The sequence below is a fragment of the Apiospora hydei genome (genome assembly GCF_038363865.1).
Source record: "Apiospora hydei strain CBS 114990 chromosome Unknown utg000004l_segment0_segment0, whole genome shotgun sequence".
In the NCBI taxonomy this organism is placed as follows: domain Eukaryota; kingdom Fungi; phylum Ascomycota; class Sordariomycetes; order Amphisphaeriales; family Apiosporaceae; genus Apiospora; species Apiospora hydei.
Window position 1 is genome coordinate 7,835,198 of NW_027117363.1, and position 15,835 is coordinate 7,851,032.

The 15,835-nt window shown below is 52.9% G+C and overlaps 3 protein-coding genes across 3 annotated transcripts; 1 reads left to right on the forward strand and 2 right to left on the reverse strand.

Annotated features, from left to right (window-relative positions):
• Nucleotides 1-1,667: 1,667 nt before the first annotated feature.
• PG997_004965 (uncharacterized protein) lies at nt 1,668-3,297 on the reverse strand (the record flags this gene model as incomplete). Its single annotated transcript, XM_066809280.1, has 4 exons — nt 1,668-2,672; nt 2,728-2,942; nt 3,003-3,150; nt 3,199-3,297. 4 exons carry the CDS (start codon nt 3,295-3,297, stop codon nt 1,668-1,670), a joined length of 1,467 nt encoding a protein of 488 aa, XP_066672898.1.
• A 1,114-nt stretch (nt 3,298-4,411) lies between these two features.
• PG997_004966 (uncharacterized protein) lies at nt 4,412-6,074 on the reverse strand (the record flags this gene model as incomplete). Its single annotated transcript, XM_066809281.1, has 3 exons — nt 4,412-5,056; nt 5,107-5,969; nt 6,050-6,074. 3 exons carry the CDS (start codon nt 6,072-6,074, stop codon nt 4,412-4,414), a joined length of 1,533 nt encoding a protein of 510 aa, XP_066672899.1.
• Nucleotides 6,075-7,167: 1,093 nt separating this feature from the next.
• PG997_004967 (uncharacterized protein) lies at nt 7,168-9,434 on the forward strand (the record flags this gene model as incomplete). Its single annotated transcript, XM_066809282.1, has 2 exons — nt 7,168-8,521; nt 8,785-9,434. 2 exons carry the CDS (start codon nt 7,168-7,170, stop codon nt 9,432-9,434), a joined length of 2,004 nt encoding a protein of 667 aa, XP_066672900.1.
• Nucleotides 9,435-15,835: the final 6,401 nt, after the last annotated feature.

Here is a 15,835-nt window from a genome sequence, read left to right on the forward strand (position 1 = left end):
CGATGAGTGGTGTGCTGCCTCCACCCCCTATCTACTATAGGCAAGGCGCGGACTCGATAGTGAGTGCATCGTATTGGGATTCCGTCGGTTTATCACGATGCAAGCCACGGTGGGGGTCAACCATGAACCACAGGACTCGAAGTCGAAGGGGGTTAGGGGTTGGTCGCCTCTTCTCCGAGGGACCCGATGGATGTAGGTCTTTGGGGGTTCGAAGTGAGTGTTAATACCACCATCGCGCTCTGGTGGATAGATGGACAGACAGATGCCTTTCCTGATGCCCCTTCTCCTCTGGTTGGTCCAGCGAAGCGGACGGAAATCCAAATCAGCCCTCCAGCTGCATGCGGCTCCCCTGAGAGCACGCCCGACATATAGACACGTGGTATACCTAGCGGGTTATGACTCACTCGCGAGCTTAATCGTACGAGCACGCGGCAGATTTGGGAAATCTCGATAGATCTTGCCCCCGGTTTCAAATCTCTCGATTGACGACGATGTCCGGTCAAGATCCAGCCGAACATGTACATCGACCCGCATGCATGCAGGAAGGCCGATCGAAGAGGGTTGCAAGCTTCAAGAGGGGGAGGAGCAACAACAAAGAATGGCGTGATAAGTAGCGTAGCAACCTGGGCGTTTTATTGCATGACTGCGTGAAACGGTCTTGCAAAATGGTGGGCTAGAAGGGGGGACAAACGACAGTCCGGGGGGTCCTTGAATAACCATCCATTTGCAGCCAATAGCGACAACCGCGGAGCTTCCGAACCGGAAGGTGGAATATTGGTTCACTTTACGGGGAGGGATCCCCGGTTCGGCGACGCAGGTTGACCGGCTGAAATCGTGGCCTCATCATTAGAAAGCAGCCGCATGCATATGTAGCAAAGGAAAGGACTTCGGCGCATGCCAATGCATCCCACGTACCCGGTTGTGGGCCCCCTTTAACATGTGCGAGAGGACCGCTTATTCACGGGAGGATGAGACTCCGCCATGGCGTTGGACGTCCTGGTGGGACTCCTGGAAGCAAGCCTGCCGTGGGCGGAAGGGACCTTCCAGCCCTCCTTGACATCTCGTGTTAACCAAGGCTTTCTGCAGACAGGAATGGGCCGTTCCCGCCCTCTGCAGTGACATATGCAGCTAGCTGCTTCGAGAACCATATCCTTCCACCTCGTGGAACGTGAGCTAGCAATTAACCTGCATGCGTCGAAAGATTGAGATGACATGAAGTTTGACGTCAACAGGTACAGCCGATATGCAGACTCGAACTGGGGGTTGAAATTCTAGCTCATGATCCCTGGCTATATCAGGGGTAAGGTAAGGTAAGGGGTTGATGTCGAATAGCGGCGCCAGTTGGTATGGATAGTGAGAACTCATCGTGAGACCAGGAATTTCAAGGGCAAAATAACAATATTATTCAGACACATACGTGACTTAGATCGCCTGAGCTCGAGACAATGTAAAACAAAAACAGACAGCCGACCATTTACAGAATTTTGCGACGGCAAAGACCCACCAAATGCCAAAGTTCGTGACGAAGAAAGGAGAAGCCAGTTTCACTGGACGTGACAAAATGAACGACCGCCACCCTGCCCATGATTATTTCCAGCCAACAGTAAAGATAGAGAGAGTGTGTACGTGTACGCGCGTGCTGTGTTCAGGATTCGGTAACGCAATGGTTACTTGGTCTTTTTGCTGCTCTCGCTCGATCGTCGCGATGAGCCATCGGCAATGACGACGCCGCGCTTTGCCTGAGACTTGTCCTTCTTCTCATAAGAGAGCGTTGCAGAGGATCCGGTACTCCCCTTCTTCTCGTAAGTTAGCGATGAGGAGTGCCTGGAACTCTCCTTTTCCCTCGGAGGACGCGTGCTATCCCTCTTCTCGTAAAAGAGGGATGTAGAGGATCTGGAACTGTCCTTTTCCTTGGATGATCGAGTGCTGCTTTCCTTCCTGTCTCGTTCCTCCCGGTGCGGCCTGCTTGAGTGATGGGAATGATGATGCCCACTGGACGCTGGCTTCTTGGCATGGCGCTTTTCGCCCCGTGGGCGGTGCTCTTCGCCCTTGGAGACGCCCTCTTTGGCCATTTCGACTGTCAGCATCATCCCGCCAATCTCTACTCCATTGAGTTCCGTGATTATACCGCTAGCGGTCCTTTCGTCAGAGAAAGTAACAGTGGCATGGCGTCGACCGGACGACCCGTCGCCTCTCGAGGACAAACTGATATTGACGAACCCAGCTCTGTCCGCCTGGAGGCTGGCCCTGTTCATGAGTAGCGAACGAACGTGTTCGTATTGAGCCCAGGAAGGCAGGCCTTTAATGACGATTTTGCGCCATTCAACAGCGACGGTATTGGTTTGCTGGGCTTCGTGGACAGAAGAGGGTACATGAGAGGGGGCCCGCGCGTTGCGATAATCCGTCGAACCGTAGTACGAGGCCGGAGTTTGGTACGACGCATTCTCGTAGTACGGGCTCATCGAAGGATTCGACTGCATGGAAGCGCTCGACTGCATATAAGCGCTTGTTTGCATGGTATTACTATTTGAATACCAAGGAGATGCAGTCGAATAGCTAGGAGAGGCCGTCGTGGAGACAGTTGATAAGGAGGCGGTTGACATTGAAGTAGAATACGGGACATAATCTATTGCGGAACTGGCATTTGTCGAATATGTAGGTGCAGCGTTCCACTAAGAAGGTCAGCGTACCGCAGAGAACTAAACCAGCGAAGGATTCGGCGCTCACATGCCCATATTCCGCCGTTGAGTGCTTCGAAAGCGGCGGAGAGCTGATTGAGTACGACACCGGCGGAGGTGGAGTATACCGCGGCGTCTGGGGCGAACGTGATGTCGAATCCGGCAGACTCGTATCAACGAGCTTCTTGATGGGAATCGACTGCTCAGCATTCCTCCCGTCGGCAAAGGTTGGGCGTCCATTGAACAGCTCTGTGCTCAGGAACTCTGAGAAAGGTTAGATACTATGATATGGCCGAAGTGGTTTCACGATGCAAGGACACATACGTAGTGCTAGGTTAAAGCTCTCCCGACCCCTCACTGAGACCCATCCGCTGGTGCTTTCGTTGAAGATCTCGACTCTCTCAACCGCACAGACGGTCCTTACGTGATCCTTAACTTGCTGCCACGAGGTCTGCCAGGGTAGCTGTCGTGACTGTGTATCAGCAAGTTTCTACTACTGGAATCGAGCTGTCGGGCATACATTGGATATCAGAATGTAGTACAGTCCGGTCTGGTCGCCTGGGGGCACAGAAACCTGAACGGTGTTGTTTATTGGGATCTGGGGCGCTGTCTTGGACATAGCTGCCGCCATTTGTGCCGGAAAGCTGCAGCACACGCTTATCGATTGACAGAGGGGGCAGGGTCTATCCTAGAAGGAAGACTGTGTGAAACATTACAACGAAAGAAGCGGCCAAGGCGACCTTTATAAGTCGCACGAGGCTGGCCCCGTTCTATCTTGAAGGACAGAACCTGTTCGCCATGATCAAGTACTCGATGCAGGATCTGTTGGACCATGTCAACTAGCATCATCGAAAGCTCTCAGCATCACAACACCCAATCGTGTGAGCAGAGAGACCTCCAACAATAGGGTCCAACGCCAGTCGTGTTCTCCAATAGGGTGATACCGCGGCCGGAATCAAGGCTGCATGTTCACGATACAAGTAACACAGGCAGCCTGCCGCGTGTGGAAATCGAGCTTGGCTGCTACCAGGGCATTGAGACTGCAGGCAGGGCTACCGTTGTCGCGCAGGCCAAACGGGGATACCTGAGCGGCCGGCGGCAAATAAAGGGCCGTAATAATCCTACGACATCACGCCTTGCTCTGACAATGGCAACTAAAGATCGGCTGAAGCCATGACGGTGCCTCATGTTTAGCTGTTCTGGGGTATATCTGGGCTGACCTGGATTTCGGTATGTCTCAGCCCCGATCTCCAATTAGCGTGGCTCGCTTGTGGGGGTTGGTTTGCCGAATGGATATGACCAGACTGCTCCTTGTGATTTCAACTGGTACTGGTCCAGACTTCAGACTCGCAGGCAGCATATCCATCTTGGCCCCCGGTTGATAAATCTCGTTGGGTACTCGGTTGCATTGGCCCGGACCAGCCCGGGCCAGACCGCGCCATCCGCCATATGCAGGTTGGAGCGTTGGAGATTGTGAGATCCCGTTTAGATATAACTTGGAAGCAAACATTCTTGGACACCAGGCAGACGATGTGTCATTGATTAATGAGACCTTCCTCGTCTGTCGAGACGCATATGCCCATTTGTTCTCGACAACTGGATGCTATATGTGCTGGTTGCGACCTGAATGTTTTGGGATGTTGTGGCGCGATAGGCGTTCTCGGTAGCGAACTCAAATAGAGCTGCATGCGACTCGTCATTCGCCCATGCATCTGGTGTCGTTGTGAGATGCACTATTGAACAAGCCCCGCCCCTCTTTTGAAATGAAAGGTATCGTCCAGGTCGCCCGGGTCCATGTCAGAGTCCTGGCTGTCGCTTTCTGTAGCAGAATCAGACGCGTCATTCCGCGTTTCTTCAACGGGATCTTCTTTCCATGGGACCTCTTGATCCTCATCTGCAAGAGATCCCAGCATGCACTCATTGCTGTCGGTCAAGAGTATTGTTGGCACTTCCAAGTTCGATTTGACCCAAAATGTCGATACCCTGCCATTTGTTATGCCGCCAGCAAAATGTGACTGAAAATCAACTGCACGGGGGCCACCGCTCAAGGGGTCCCAAACAGAGACTAACCCACTGGATCTGTCGCCTTCGCACTTGACGAATAGAAGCTCGGGTTGAGCAGGATGCCACTCGACTTTCGACACGTTTGAGTGAAAGATAAGGACCGCTCGGAGCTCCAAAGCGGCCACATCCCAGATCCAGACCGTCGTGGGCGTGTCTGCCAATATAGTTGCAATGGTAGCCGACGAACAATCAAATGACATATGGTCACAGCCGGTCCTGAGGTCTTGTGAGGTTTTTGACGCCCGCCCAGGTGGTGCGACCGGCTGGGTTGCCTTGACAAATGCTGATACCGTAGCATCAGTTTCTTGCCAGACCTGTTCTCGTTAGACATTAGACTTTGGTGCCGAGGGAGGTTCCGGCCTACCTGGAGTGTATCTCTAAGCTCTATAGAACCCAGAGGGTGAACCAACTCGAAGCACTGCATCAAGTTCGAAGTAGATAAGATGTACAAGCTCCGCTCATAGTCTGCAACAGCGACATGGTGGCCGTTGTGGCTGAAGGTCAACTGTTTGACGCCTGCATGTAGCCCGTAGTCTGTGTCATCCGGTGAAGCTGGCCGAGGCCCTGTCCAGTCTCTGTAAAGGTTGCCGTCTGCGGTGTAAAAGAGCGCTCTGATACCATGAGCAGCGGATTCCCATACCACTAACCACCGGCCGTCAGGCGCCCAGGCAATACCCTGGGCATCTATCAGATCTGGACTCCATGACCTTGCGACTGCACGGTTGCCGGGTGAGTGGATACTGATCATGTCTTTGCCGGATGTTCTCGTCAACAGAGCCAGGTGGCCGGATTGTGAGCGGAAAGAGAACCCATGAACCACCAAGGAAGGGGTGTAAAACTTGGGGTTATAGACTTCGATTACCTGAGACGAGGACAGCGGGAAGATGGACAGCTTGATGCCCAAGGCAGAGAAGACAAAGACTTCATTGTCGTTCTGGCCAAAGTCTACAAACACCGACTTGGCGCCAGATATGGCGGGGTTGCGTATCGTGGCATGATACTCGCTGCTCTCTGCGACATCAAAGACATGAATCTCCTCTGCGGATGCGAGGAGGAGCCTCTTGGAAGATGTGGACCACGCAAACGTCGTCACGCTGCCCACCACCTCGGCTGGCAGTCTGATGGCCCGAACGACATCAAGCGAGGCAACCTCCCGAAGGAGGATGCTCGTGACTGATACTGTGGCGATGTAGTGCCCATCAGGACTCGGTAGACAGTGAGGCGAAGCTGTTGATGGAGTTCAGCACGTGACTAAAGCTGGAGTGAAGAGAAAGCAATGCTGGTCAGGCTGAAGCGGGAGTGCCTACATTTTAAGACCGGGGAGTAGCGCATCGTGAAGATCCCGAGAAGGCTGGGCGGGCCGGCGCGATGCGAACAGACCTTTGGTTTGTACTGTATATCCTCTTCCGAACCTAGCGTACCTAGATAGTGTGGCTTGTACCGGCTTGCAATGAAGTCTATTTGTGGGTGGAATCAGATACCACGCTGTTCCAACGTCATTTGGTCGTCGAGAGGCAGGGGAAGAAATCTGATTGGGCACGCGGAGGACGGTGCGGGCAATTTTGCAGAAGTAATCGGGTGGGTAAAGTATGAAGATTGTGGGAAAGTACGGTAGATGGATGTTCTGCCGAAAGTGTACTACAAACTATCCTCTTTGCAGGCCTTCGATATTGTCCAGCAGCATGTACGACATTGGAAATGACGGTCGGTGTAAATGCACGTAATTGTAAAATTGCATGGCATGTTGTTGGTCTTGTTGCTTTTGGGCTACTGGAGGACGCATTGATGGCTTCGACAACAAAACAATCAGTCATTCATGCCCAAGCCACACTTGTTTTGTTTGCCCGTCCATTTGTGCTGTGCTGTACGTGTACTGCGCTCGGTCATGTGCCATTTCGCTTATGGGCGGCCCATCTGGAACCAAAACATTCAAAGATAGCACTTGCCATTTAATACATGCATTTCGTAAATCCAACCCGTCTACCATTACCTCGCATATTGCAAGATAAGAAATACGATGATGACAAATCTCGCTGCCAAATAACCAGTTCCCCGCAGATTAAGATCAAATCAAATTGGGGATAAGAAAGAAAATCGGTTATCAGATTCGGCCGGGCTCGGAGCCTCCACGCAGAGTTCGGCATCGGACTGACGCCCTGTGAGTCTGTGACACGCTCCAAGCCGACATTCGCTTACTCATAGCGGTGCCATCTCCGCCTCTCGAGGTTCGCCTTCGCACAAACCAACGCGCATCGATATATCCCCTGCCGGATATTCTAAACTCTCTTTCGATTTGTATTTGTTGATTCCTTATAGTTGTAATCTACACATTTGGCGATGAGAAGCGTTTAATATTCCCCCTCACCCCTCCCCTCTATCCCACCTGGGCTTTTCCGTGCTTTGCCGGAGCGCAACGCCAAGCAAGATGCTCAAACCAGCGGGCCGGGCGGCATGCTACTATCTGCCGCGCCTCGCAGCCCGCAGCGCAAGCCGCCGCCATATTTTCCAGACACGGGGCATAGCTTCCACCGCGGTCGCTCGAGCACCTTCTACTGTTGCCACCACGACGGATGACGTAAGACATCATGCTGCTCCCGCGGCAGGGGCAGAAGTTACGCCCTTTCCCGAGGGCGGCTCCTCCCGCCGGGATGCGATCAAGGCGGCAAAGCCGTTCTCCGATTTCCTGACGGACAACTACCACCGGCAACATGACTACCTGCGGATATCGCTGACCGAACGGTGCAACCTCCGCTGCGTCTACTGCATGCCCGAGGAAGGCGTGCCGCTTTCGCCTCAGCGCGAGCTGCTGACGACGCCCGAGGTCGTCATGCTCTCTTCCGTCTTTGTATCCCAGGGCGTCAACAAGATCCGGCTCACGGGCGGCGAACCGACGATCCGGAAGGACATCCTCCCGCTGATGCAGCAGCTGGGCGCCCTGCGCCCCTACGGGCTACGGGAGCTTTGCCTTACTACGAACGGTATAGCACTTCACCGAAAGCTGGACGGTATGGTTGAAGCTGGCTTGACTGGTGTCAACCTAAGTCTTGACACCCTTGACCCTTTCCAGTTCCAGATTATGACCAGGAGAAAGGGGTTCGACGCCGTGATGAAGAGTATGGATAAAGTCCTGGAACTCAACCGCCACGGTGCTGGTATCAAACTGAAGATCAACTGTGTCGTTATGAGGGGAGTTAATGATCGCGAGATCCTTCCCTTTATTGAAATGACTCGGGAGAAGGATATCGAAATCCGTTTCATCGAGTACATGCCGTTTGACGGCAACAAATGGAACAAGAACAAGATGGTCAGCTATTCCGAGATGCTCGACCGCATCCGGGAGAAGTACCCAACCGTGGAAAAGGTCAAAGACCACAAAAACGACACCAGCAAGACGTGGAGGATACCCGGCTTCGCGGGAAGGATGGGTTTCATCACGAGCATGACGCACAACTTCTGCGGTACATGCAACCGCCTACGCATCACCAGCGACGGGAACCTGAAAGTCTGCCTGTTTGGAAACGCCGAGGTGTCACTCCGAGATATACTTAGGGAGTCCAACAACGGCGACCCCATCGAGGCAGAGGCATACGAGGCTATGAAGCAGATCGAGATGACTCGACGGCAAACTATCCTTACTGAACCGGCCAAGCCGCTGGGGCTTGCCCCTAATGAGCAGCACCTCCTGGATATCATCGGCATGGCGGTGAAACGGAAGAAGGAGAAGCATGCGGGCATTGGCGAGCTGGAACACATAAAGAACCGACCCATGATCCTTATAGGTGGGTGATCATACCTCTACGATCATTTACCTGAACATCCACCATGCCTCGCTTCGCTGCCGCGAGAGGGCATTCACGGCCTTTTGGGGAATCTGGTCAGCTGGAAGCGGCGTCCTCGTCTCAATGTGTACGAAAACTCAAAAGGTCAAAACTAAGCGATTGCCCGGTAGATCCAGTAAACATTTCAACAAGTTCGAGGATGGATCACACGTTCCCTCAGCGGCAAGGGGGTTCTCGTCGCGTAGCATCTGGCATGGAAATAGTGCCACCATCGTATCTTCCGATGTCGCAAAGTACTACTTCGGGTCTTCAACAACGTCTTTTCTCGCACTCTGCCACCCGGCTCAATGATAGGAGTAGCAAGCCGCCCAAGCTTACACATGTCTCCGGATCCGGCTCTGCACACATGGTGTCGATTTCGGACAAATCGCCAACCAAGCGAATGGCGAAGGCGGTCTGTACGGTACGATTCACAAACGAGGTCGCCGTCAAGCTCATCCAGGAAAATCAAATGAAGAAAGGCGATGTGCTGGGAGTTGCACGGATAGCGGGTATAATGGCGTCAAAGCGGACACCAGATCTGATTCCCCTCTGCCATCCGATCGCTATATCCAAGGTGTCCGTTGACGTCTTCACGCAGGAGGAAAAGACAGGGAAGACACAAGATCGCCCAGGCTCTACGGTGGAGATTGAAGCGACTGTCTCCTGCGAGGGCAAGACGGGCGTCGAAATGGAGGCGCTGACGGCTGCGTCGACCGCCGCCCTCACGGTCTATGACATGTGCAAGGCGGTGGACAAGGGCATGGTCATCGAGGGCCTCCGGGTCGTTTACAAGGAAGGAGGCAAGTCCGGGACGTGGGTTGAGGGTGTCAGTATGCAAGACCATGAATCAGTGTCTGATGAAGATAGTTAAGATAGTCGTATCGTGAACATCAATTGCCATGTTATTGAAACGTTATGAGGGTAGTAGATAGCTGAAATCGAAAACTATTGAAGTTTACATACGTCAGAATCTCGCTTCGTTGTGACCTAGCAGCTGGCGTCGTCGGGGGGCCAGGCTTCTGCAGATCTTCTAGACTGCTAGTCTTCCGCGGGGACATCTGCCCTACCACCGGCCTTCTCTGGTCGACAGATCGTGATGTAAGCAAGCGAGCGAGTAAGCGGGAGCTATCATCGCTAACCCATGCTGAAAGCTGAGGCGATCTCTACGTCAGAGATTGGCGTTGTGGTTAACTTTTGGGGTATGGTAAGGAGCCGGCAGGCTGGAGGGAGACGACTCAGTCAGACAGGGTGAGAGGGGCGAGGGGGGTTTTGATCGAGATATCAATTATGCCGCTCTCGTGCCCTGTTGCCATTTCCTGATCTGCGCTTCCATCTAATCAATCTGATTGATCAATTGGCTTTTGCGCTATGATATCGGAGGTCGTGGTCTCCTGCGTTAATGCGCTACGGCGGTATGAATGATGAAACCTGGGATCGTTGGCAACCTGCAACCTGCTACTCACCGCCGACACAGCTCTCGCTCGTCTCATAGGATCGTCGGGATGCCACCGCCAGCCCATTGATGCTCACTCACTCGACTCACTCGCTGGTTGTGTAACCAACCTTGCCAGCTTGTCTTGGGAGGGAAATGCGAGTCAGTCGCAGGACCACGCCTTGGAAGGCGAGACGGCGAATGGCAATCATTGACGGAGGAGCCGGTTGTTGGTCGCTTCTCTCGGAGAATTTGCATCAAATGGGAGAGCAAGGACCAAGGAAACGTAGCGTAACAGCCGTCAACGGCTACCACGGCACCCGTCTCGAGCTGCCCTTGGCATCTTTTACCTGCGTTTCCTTGCTGTGTGTGTCTGTGGTTGCTTTTCAGGGACGCACTGACGGCGAGGTCGAGCGAGAGCCACCCCAGCCCGCCCACGACGATATCCTCCTCACTCAACTCCCTCTGCTCCAGGCCCGCTCCATGCTTCGCTCCAGGCCCCATGTCCTTGCCTCTGGAGCCTCTGGAGCCTCTCTGGAGGAGCCTCTGCTGCTAACAAACCCCAGAAGCGGCGCTACCAGAAACTCCTCTTTCGAGCTAGGACATACCATTTCGGGCAGTGGATGCGCAGCAGGCCAATCAGCAAAAGATGATAAGCACAACGCGTGCTATTGGTTGCATTGGTCAAGACCCTTCGAGATTGGAATAGTGGCTCGACAAGGGGGCCTGTCGGCGGCGTGCATTAGCCACCCACACTGTACAGCACTGTATTACCGCCCATGAGGTAGGTATTTTGGAATTGCCTCTCTTCTCCTCTTCCTCTTGTCGCTGGGTGCAGTGGCAGAGTGGTGCTGGTGGCCCTTCACTGTGGTTCTGGTCGCTTCGTCGCCTAGCCATCTCTAGCTGCATTGCCCCGCGAGCCCGCGGGGTTGAATTGTCCAGAACCAGAACGAACAGACAATGCCCTCATTTCCATTCCATCACAAAGATCAAAATGGAATCACACATCTATCCATATCCATTTCGTTATGGTATGCATGCCCTGCCCTGCCCGGCGAATTCTATATGTCTGTCATTCCCGACTACTCCGCTCCCGGAGTGAGCGGCAGCCGATGTGCGTTTGGAACTACCATCACCGCCATTCCTGACAGCCTCAGACAACAGCCGTGGTCCCTGTCGAGCTTGTGTTTGATGAGGCTTCTCAATGATCGTCATTTGGACACGAACGTCACAACTCTGAAAAAACCCCCCATCCACAGTTGCTGGGAGTGAGAGCAAATCTGGATCCACCGCCACGATAAGCGGAATATCGGTCTTTCCTAATGGCTGGAACCGCCTGGACCACGCCTCGGCCGGTGCTTCTGCTGGAGGCTGGGTAACAAGTGCCAGTAGTCGCCATCGGTAGAAGCCCGGAGTGGGATGAGAGAGCCTCTAGTACGCCAGTAGCCTCTGCTCTAGATAAGGTAAGCACATTACCTAATGAATGTCTCCATCGATGGACTCGTCGCATAGATTCCCTCAAATGAGTAAGATGCAGCAATAATGCAGCAGTATCCAATCTGCCGTACCGACTCTGCTGGGTTGGGCGTACCTACAGCAGAAAGATTGATATCGATGTACATTTTCAGCTCTCGGCACATGTCTATTGCAGCAGAGCCTCCTCGCCTGCCAATGAGCGGAGCAGGACAGGCAGCCAGCGTCGCATTGACGGATGAGGCCAAACCATGATGTAGCCAAGCGAGAATAAACCGCATGTCGGTCAGCACTTTCGTGCATAAACGGGGTACCAGACCCCCACAGGCGTTGCCGATACATCCATCGGATTGCGACTTTGGGCCTCTGCTGTGCCAAACGCGGCTGGTACTCGAACGCTATTCATCATCAAATTTCCGAACAGAACCGCATCTGTCGCTGCTTAAGGCCGAAGGTCTCGTGTCTCTCCGCCGTGACGAGTTTAGACTGATCGCGCCTGTTACTGTGGCCCTGCCTTCCTCTCTCTCTCTGCACCCATACCCAGGTAACGCACGCACCACAACGACCTCGTGTGGTCTAGGACGACATGTGTCGCTCCCGAGGCATCGGTAGATTTTGTGGAGTGATAGAGATAAACTGTTACAAACGGAATCCATTCTGAACGGCTTCCTCATGGCAGGGCCCACCGACATGTAGCCAATAGCTTGCTGCCTGTTCCCAAGAAAAAGGCCGAGCGTGTTATTAGTGTGTTACCTCAAGCGGGCTTGTCGCAACTGTAAACAGAGAGAGCCGCCGTTCGCATGTGCAAATTCGAGGTGAGGTGGTGCTACCGTGCTCCTGCTCCTCTTCTTCCCAAGCGCGGGGTCTCTTCATTATCGTGAGACTGTGTCCCGTCTGCTCTGCCATGCGTCTGGGAAATTTGAAGCCGACGATGCTGCCCGCATCCTCTTGACTTGGAGCGCTGTATCCTCGGGATCGTCAATGGGCGCCGGTGGTATCACGGCCTGAAAATGGAATCAGGGTCCTCTCCTGAGACCAACTAATAATGTACCAATCATGTTATTTACCGTCTCCGTTGCTGACTTGGATTTGTTATCGCTCTCAATCATTTACTAATACAGCAACAGCAACAAGAACGCTGTCCTTCTGGCCGAGTGAATTGAAAATGTCACGATGCCGAGTCGCGAGACGTAAATAGGTCAGGATGTTCGGCCCAAGTTCAACCTCCTGACCCACGGGAAATGCCGGCATTGCACTGGCCACTCTGGCCTTGCATAGCAACCTAGGCAACGAGAGCTGGCAGGCTGGAGAGAGACAGAAGAGGGCCTGCACGCATGTAATGAACAACCCACCTCGGACAACCTTTGAATGAGGGTCCTCGGCGCTTCGATATGCTGGGGACGCCCGCCTCGCCCTCCATACCCACGATGGCCCGTACCTCGGTTCTTTCCGCCTGTCGTCCTGGCCCTGCTGCCGCCGTAAGCAGGCAAGCGAGCAATCGTTTCAGAATTGTAGAATCGAAATCAAAAGATGGACTGCTGCAATGCGATATGCTTTCGCGATAGCGTGTCAACGTGTCGAATACATTGGATGGACCCTATTTTTTAAAAGAACCGCGAATTGCTTGTTCCGTCCTAAAATGGGACTTTTAGAGTTGCAAATGCAGGAGTTGCCGTGCCCAAAGCCTTGGCGGAGTTCCAGCTCACAAACTATCTGTTCGGCCATACTCCGAGAAATGAGAAAACGTCGCCGGATAATGTTGAAACGGAGATGCGAGATTCCCCAATGTAGAAGCTAATTTAAGCTGATTTGCTGATCAATAATAATGAAGAGCCGATCTCAGATATTGTGTAGAGCAACGATATCCTATCAATTGACGATTGGACCGGGGACCGTTGAAACCTCCCTTGACCGCTGACGTACGGGAGAGAGCATCCCTGAAGAGGCCATGAGACGATCCATAGGGTTGAGAAAAGAAAAGAAAGACACATACCAAGAGACAAGGACCCCTCTTCCCTCTCGCCATCTCGCTCGCACTCCTCAGGGGAATACATGTCTTTACTTTAGATACTACTACTACGGCTATAAAGCTATAAAATGGTTTCGAACCTGTACTATTGATAGATAATAGGATACAGCTAAGCCACGAATTCTGACTATAATAGTATACCGCAGGGTCTTAAAATATCCAAGACGGTATACCCGTTGCCCTGGGAATCATGGGTGTCGGCAGTACCTACCCAATGTTCAGAAGCGTGAGCCGCCGCCAACCCTCCATGTCCATGTCGATGGGCACCAAAAGACCCTGAAGAACAACAGGGAACCACCGACCGACACCCGATTCGGCAACTAAGCATTTGACATCTTTTCGCCTCGTCTCGCCCTAAACGAAATCAGCTTGGGAAAACGGTGAAAGTGGTTGCATCGGTGACTGACTCGAGCAGCCCCAACACCTCTTCTTCTTCTCAACCGTCCACGGAAGAAGAATAATAACTGTACATTTCTAAAAGGTGGAAATAGCTGCATGCACATGTAGATGCCACTTTTTTGCTAGTGGAACGATATGTATAGATTGATAACAAAACCCTCGGCGAGGGGGAGGAGAGAGTGTGTCCATCGTCTGTGTACAATTGTGGTAGCAGTGTACGGACATACTGTTCCGCACTCCGCTCAGGTGCCTGAAGCAGTACCTTCCGACGTCGCACAGCCCTGCCTATCCCACGACGATCTTGGGGAGGAGAGCAATTCGTAGTCGAAGGCGAGGGAGAGGGACGAGAGGGACGACTTGCTTGACGACAAGACTACTGTACCTACAATCAGAACCCCCTGCACTGCACAGTGCTTGCTGGCTGGCTGGCTGGGGCTCGTCTCTCTTTTCCACCAGTCTTTGCCAAGCTGCATCTTTGACAAGGTATCAGCAACACTAGCGAAGCATGCAGCTAAAAAGACGTCCAGGTCTATCCTGGAAGCCCTTGCAACAGGCCAATGACCCAGCAGCGAGAGGGCGGAATTAGTTGACGAGACGGTGGAGAGGGCAGCATGGGCAGCATGGGCAGGTGGAAAGTGGGCACGCGAGGGAGAGAGATACGCTTGATACATACGTCTACGTGCAGTCGTAGCGGCAAATCTGGATCGTCTTCTGTATCTCTTGGGTACTGCGACAGGACAGAGAATGGCCTGGGCACCGTACGTAGTGGTAGGATTGGAAGAAAGCGGGCCCAGGTATAGAGCGATGGAGCGATGGAGCGATTGATGGATATCAAGTCAAGGTGTACTCTTGCTGGCTCTCTAGGCCTCTCTCGCCCATGTCCTCGGACCAATATCAGACTGGCTCCCCCAGACTGCGACTGTACTGTCTCGTTGATAATGCTTGCCCATCTTCAGCTGTACTGTCACCAATTCTTATTTCCGCCCTTTTGAAACCCCATAGTGACATCGACTTTGCTATAACCTTACCTCACGCCCTTATCTTCCTCTCTCCAGTTTGCCTGCTTGCTTGCTTGCCTGCTCCCTCTACCAGCGAATCGTCATACTTCAGTGGTCATCATCCCCAGCAACTCACGTCGTACGTTGCTTATTATTATTATTGGTATCATTGTACTGTCGGTGTGCGTGCATACACACCTACCTACATCACGCATACATACGCATACATACGCATACATCCATACATACCACCATCTCATCGTACACCTACCTGCAAGCTGCACCTCTTATCAACAAGGTGGCTGAGCCCGTTCATTGCTTCTTTGGCGCCGATTCAGGACCACCGTACTCGCCCATTTCTCGAGTCGAGTACTATATTACGCCCATACCCTGCGCCGCTTGCCGCCATTCGCCGAGGATACCCACGCCCTCACACCACCACCAACCTTTCTCAAATAAGCTCCTTTAGCCGGACGCACCTAGAAAGAACCCGAGAAGCGCACCTTCACCCCATTCGACCTCTTTTCTTCTCTTCAGATTCCTCTGAGACAAGAACCCTCTGGATTTTCCTAAAGTCGATCGATATACATATATACCCGAGGAATAACGTGTTGTGTCGAGAGACCTGTGTGGCGTGGCTGTAATCGTCTCGCCTCTACATAAACACCCCCGACGCCCAATCAATCTAAGACGGCCTGTAGCGCAAAGCAGCACCCGATAAACACCGCGCATTTGCCTGCAACTGCAAGCACCCCCCTGTAGATTCCACTCTTCAGGCTACCTACTTTATTACATACACTCGCACCACCATACGAGCACACGAGCACACGACACCCAAACCTACAACACCAACTTCCAGAGACAAAGAGACAAATAACAAAGAGTCTCGAAGAGTTACTCAGCGGAGGCAACATTTTTTTATTATACATATACTCGCAATC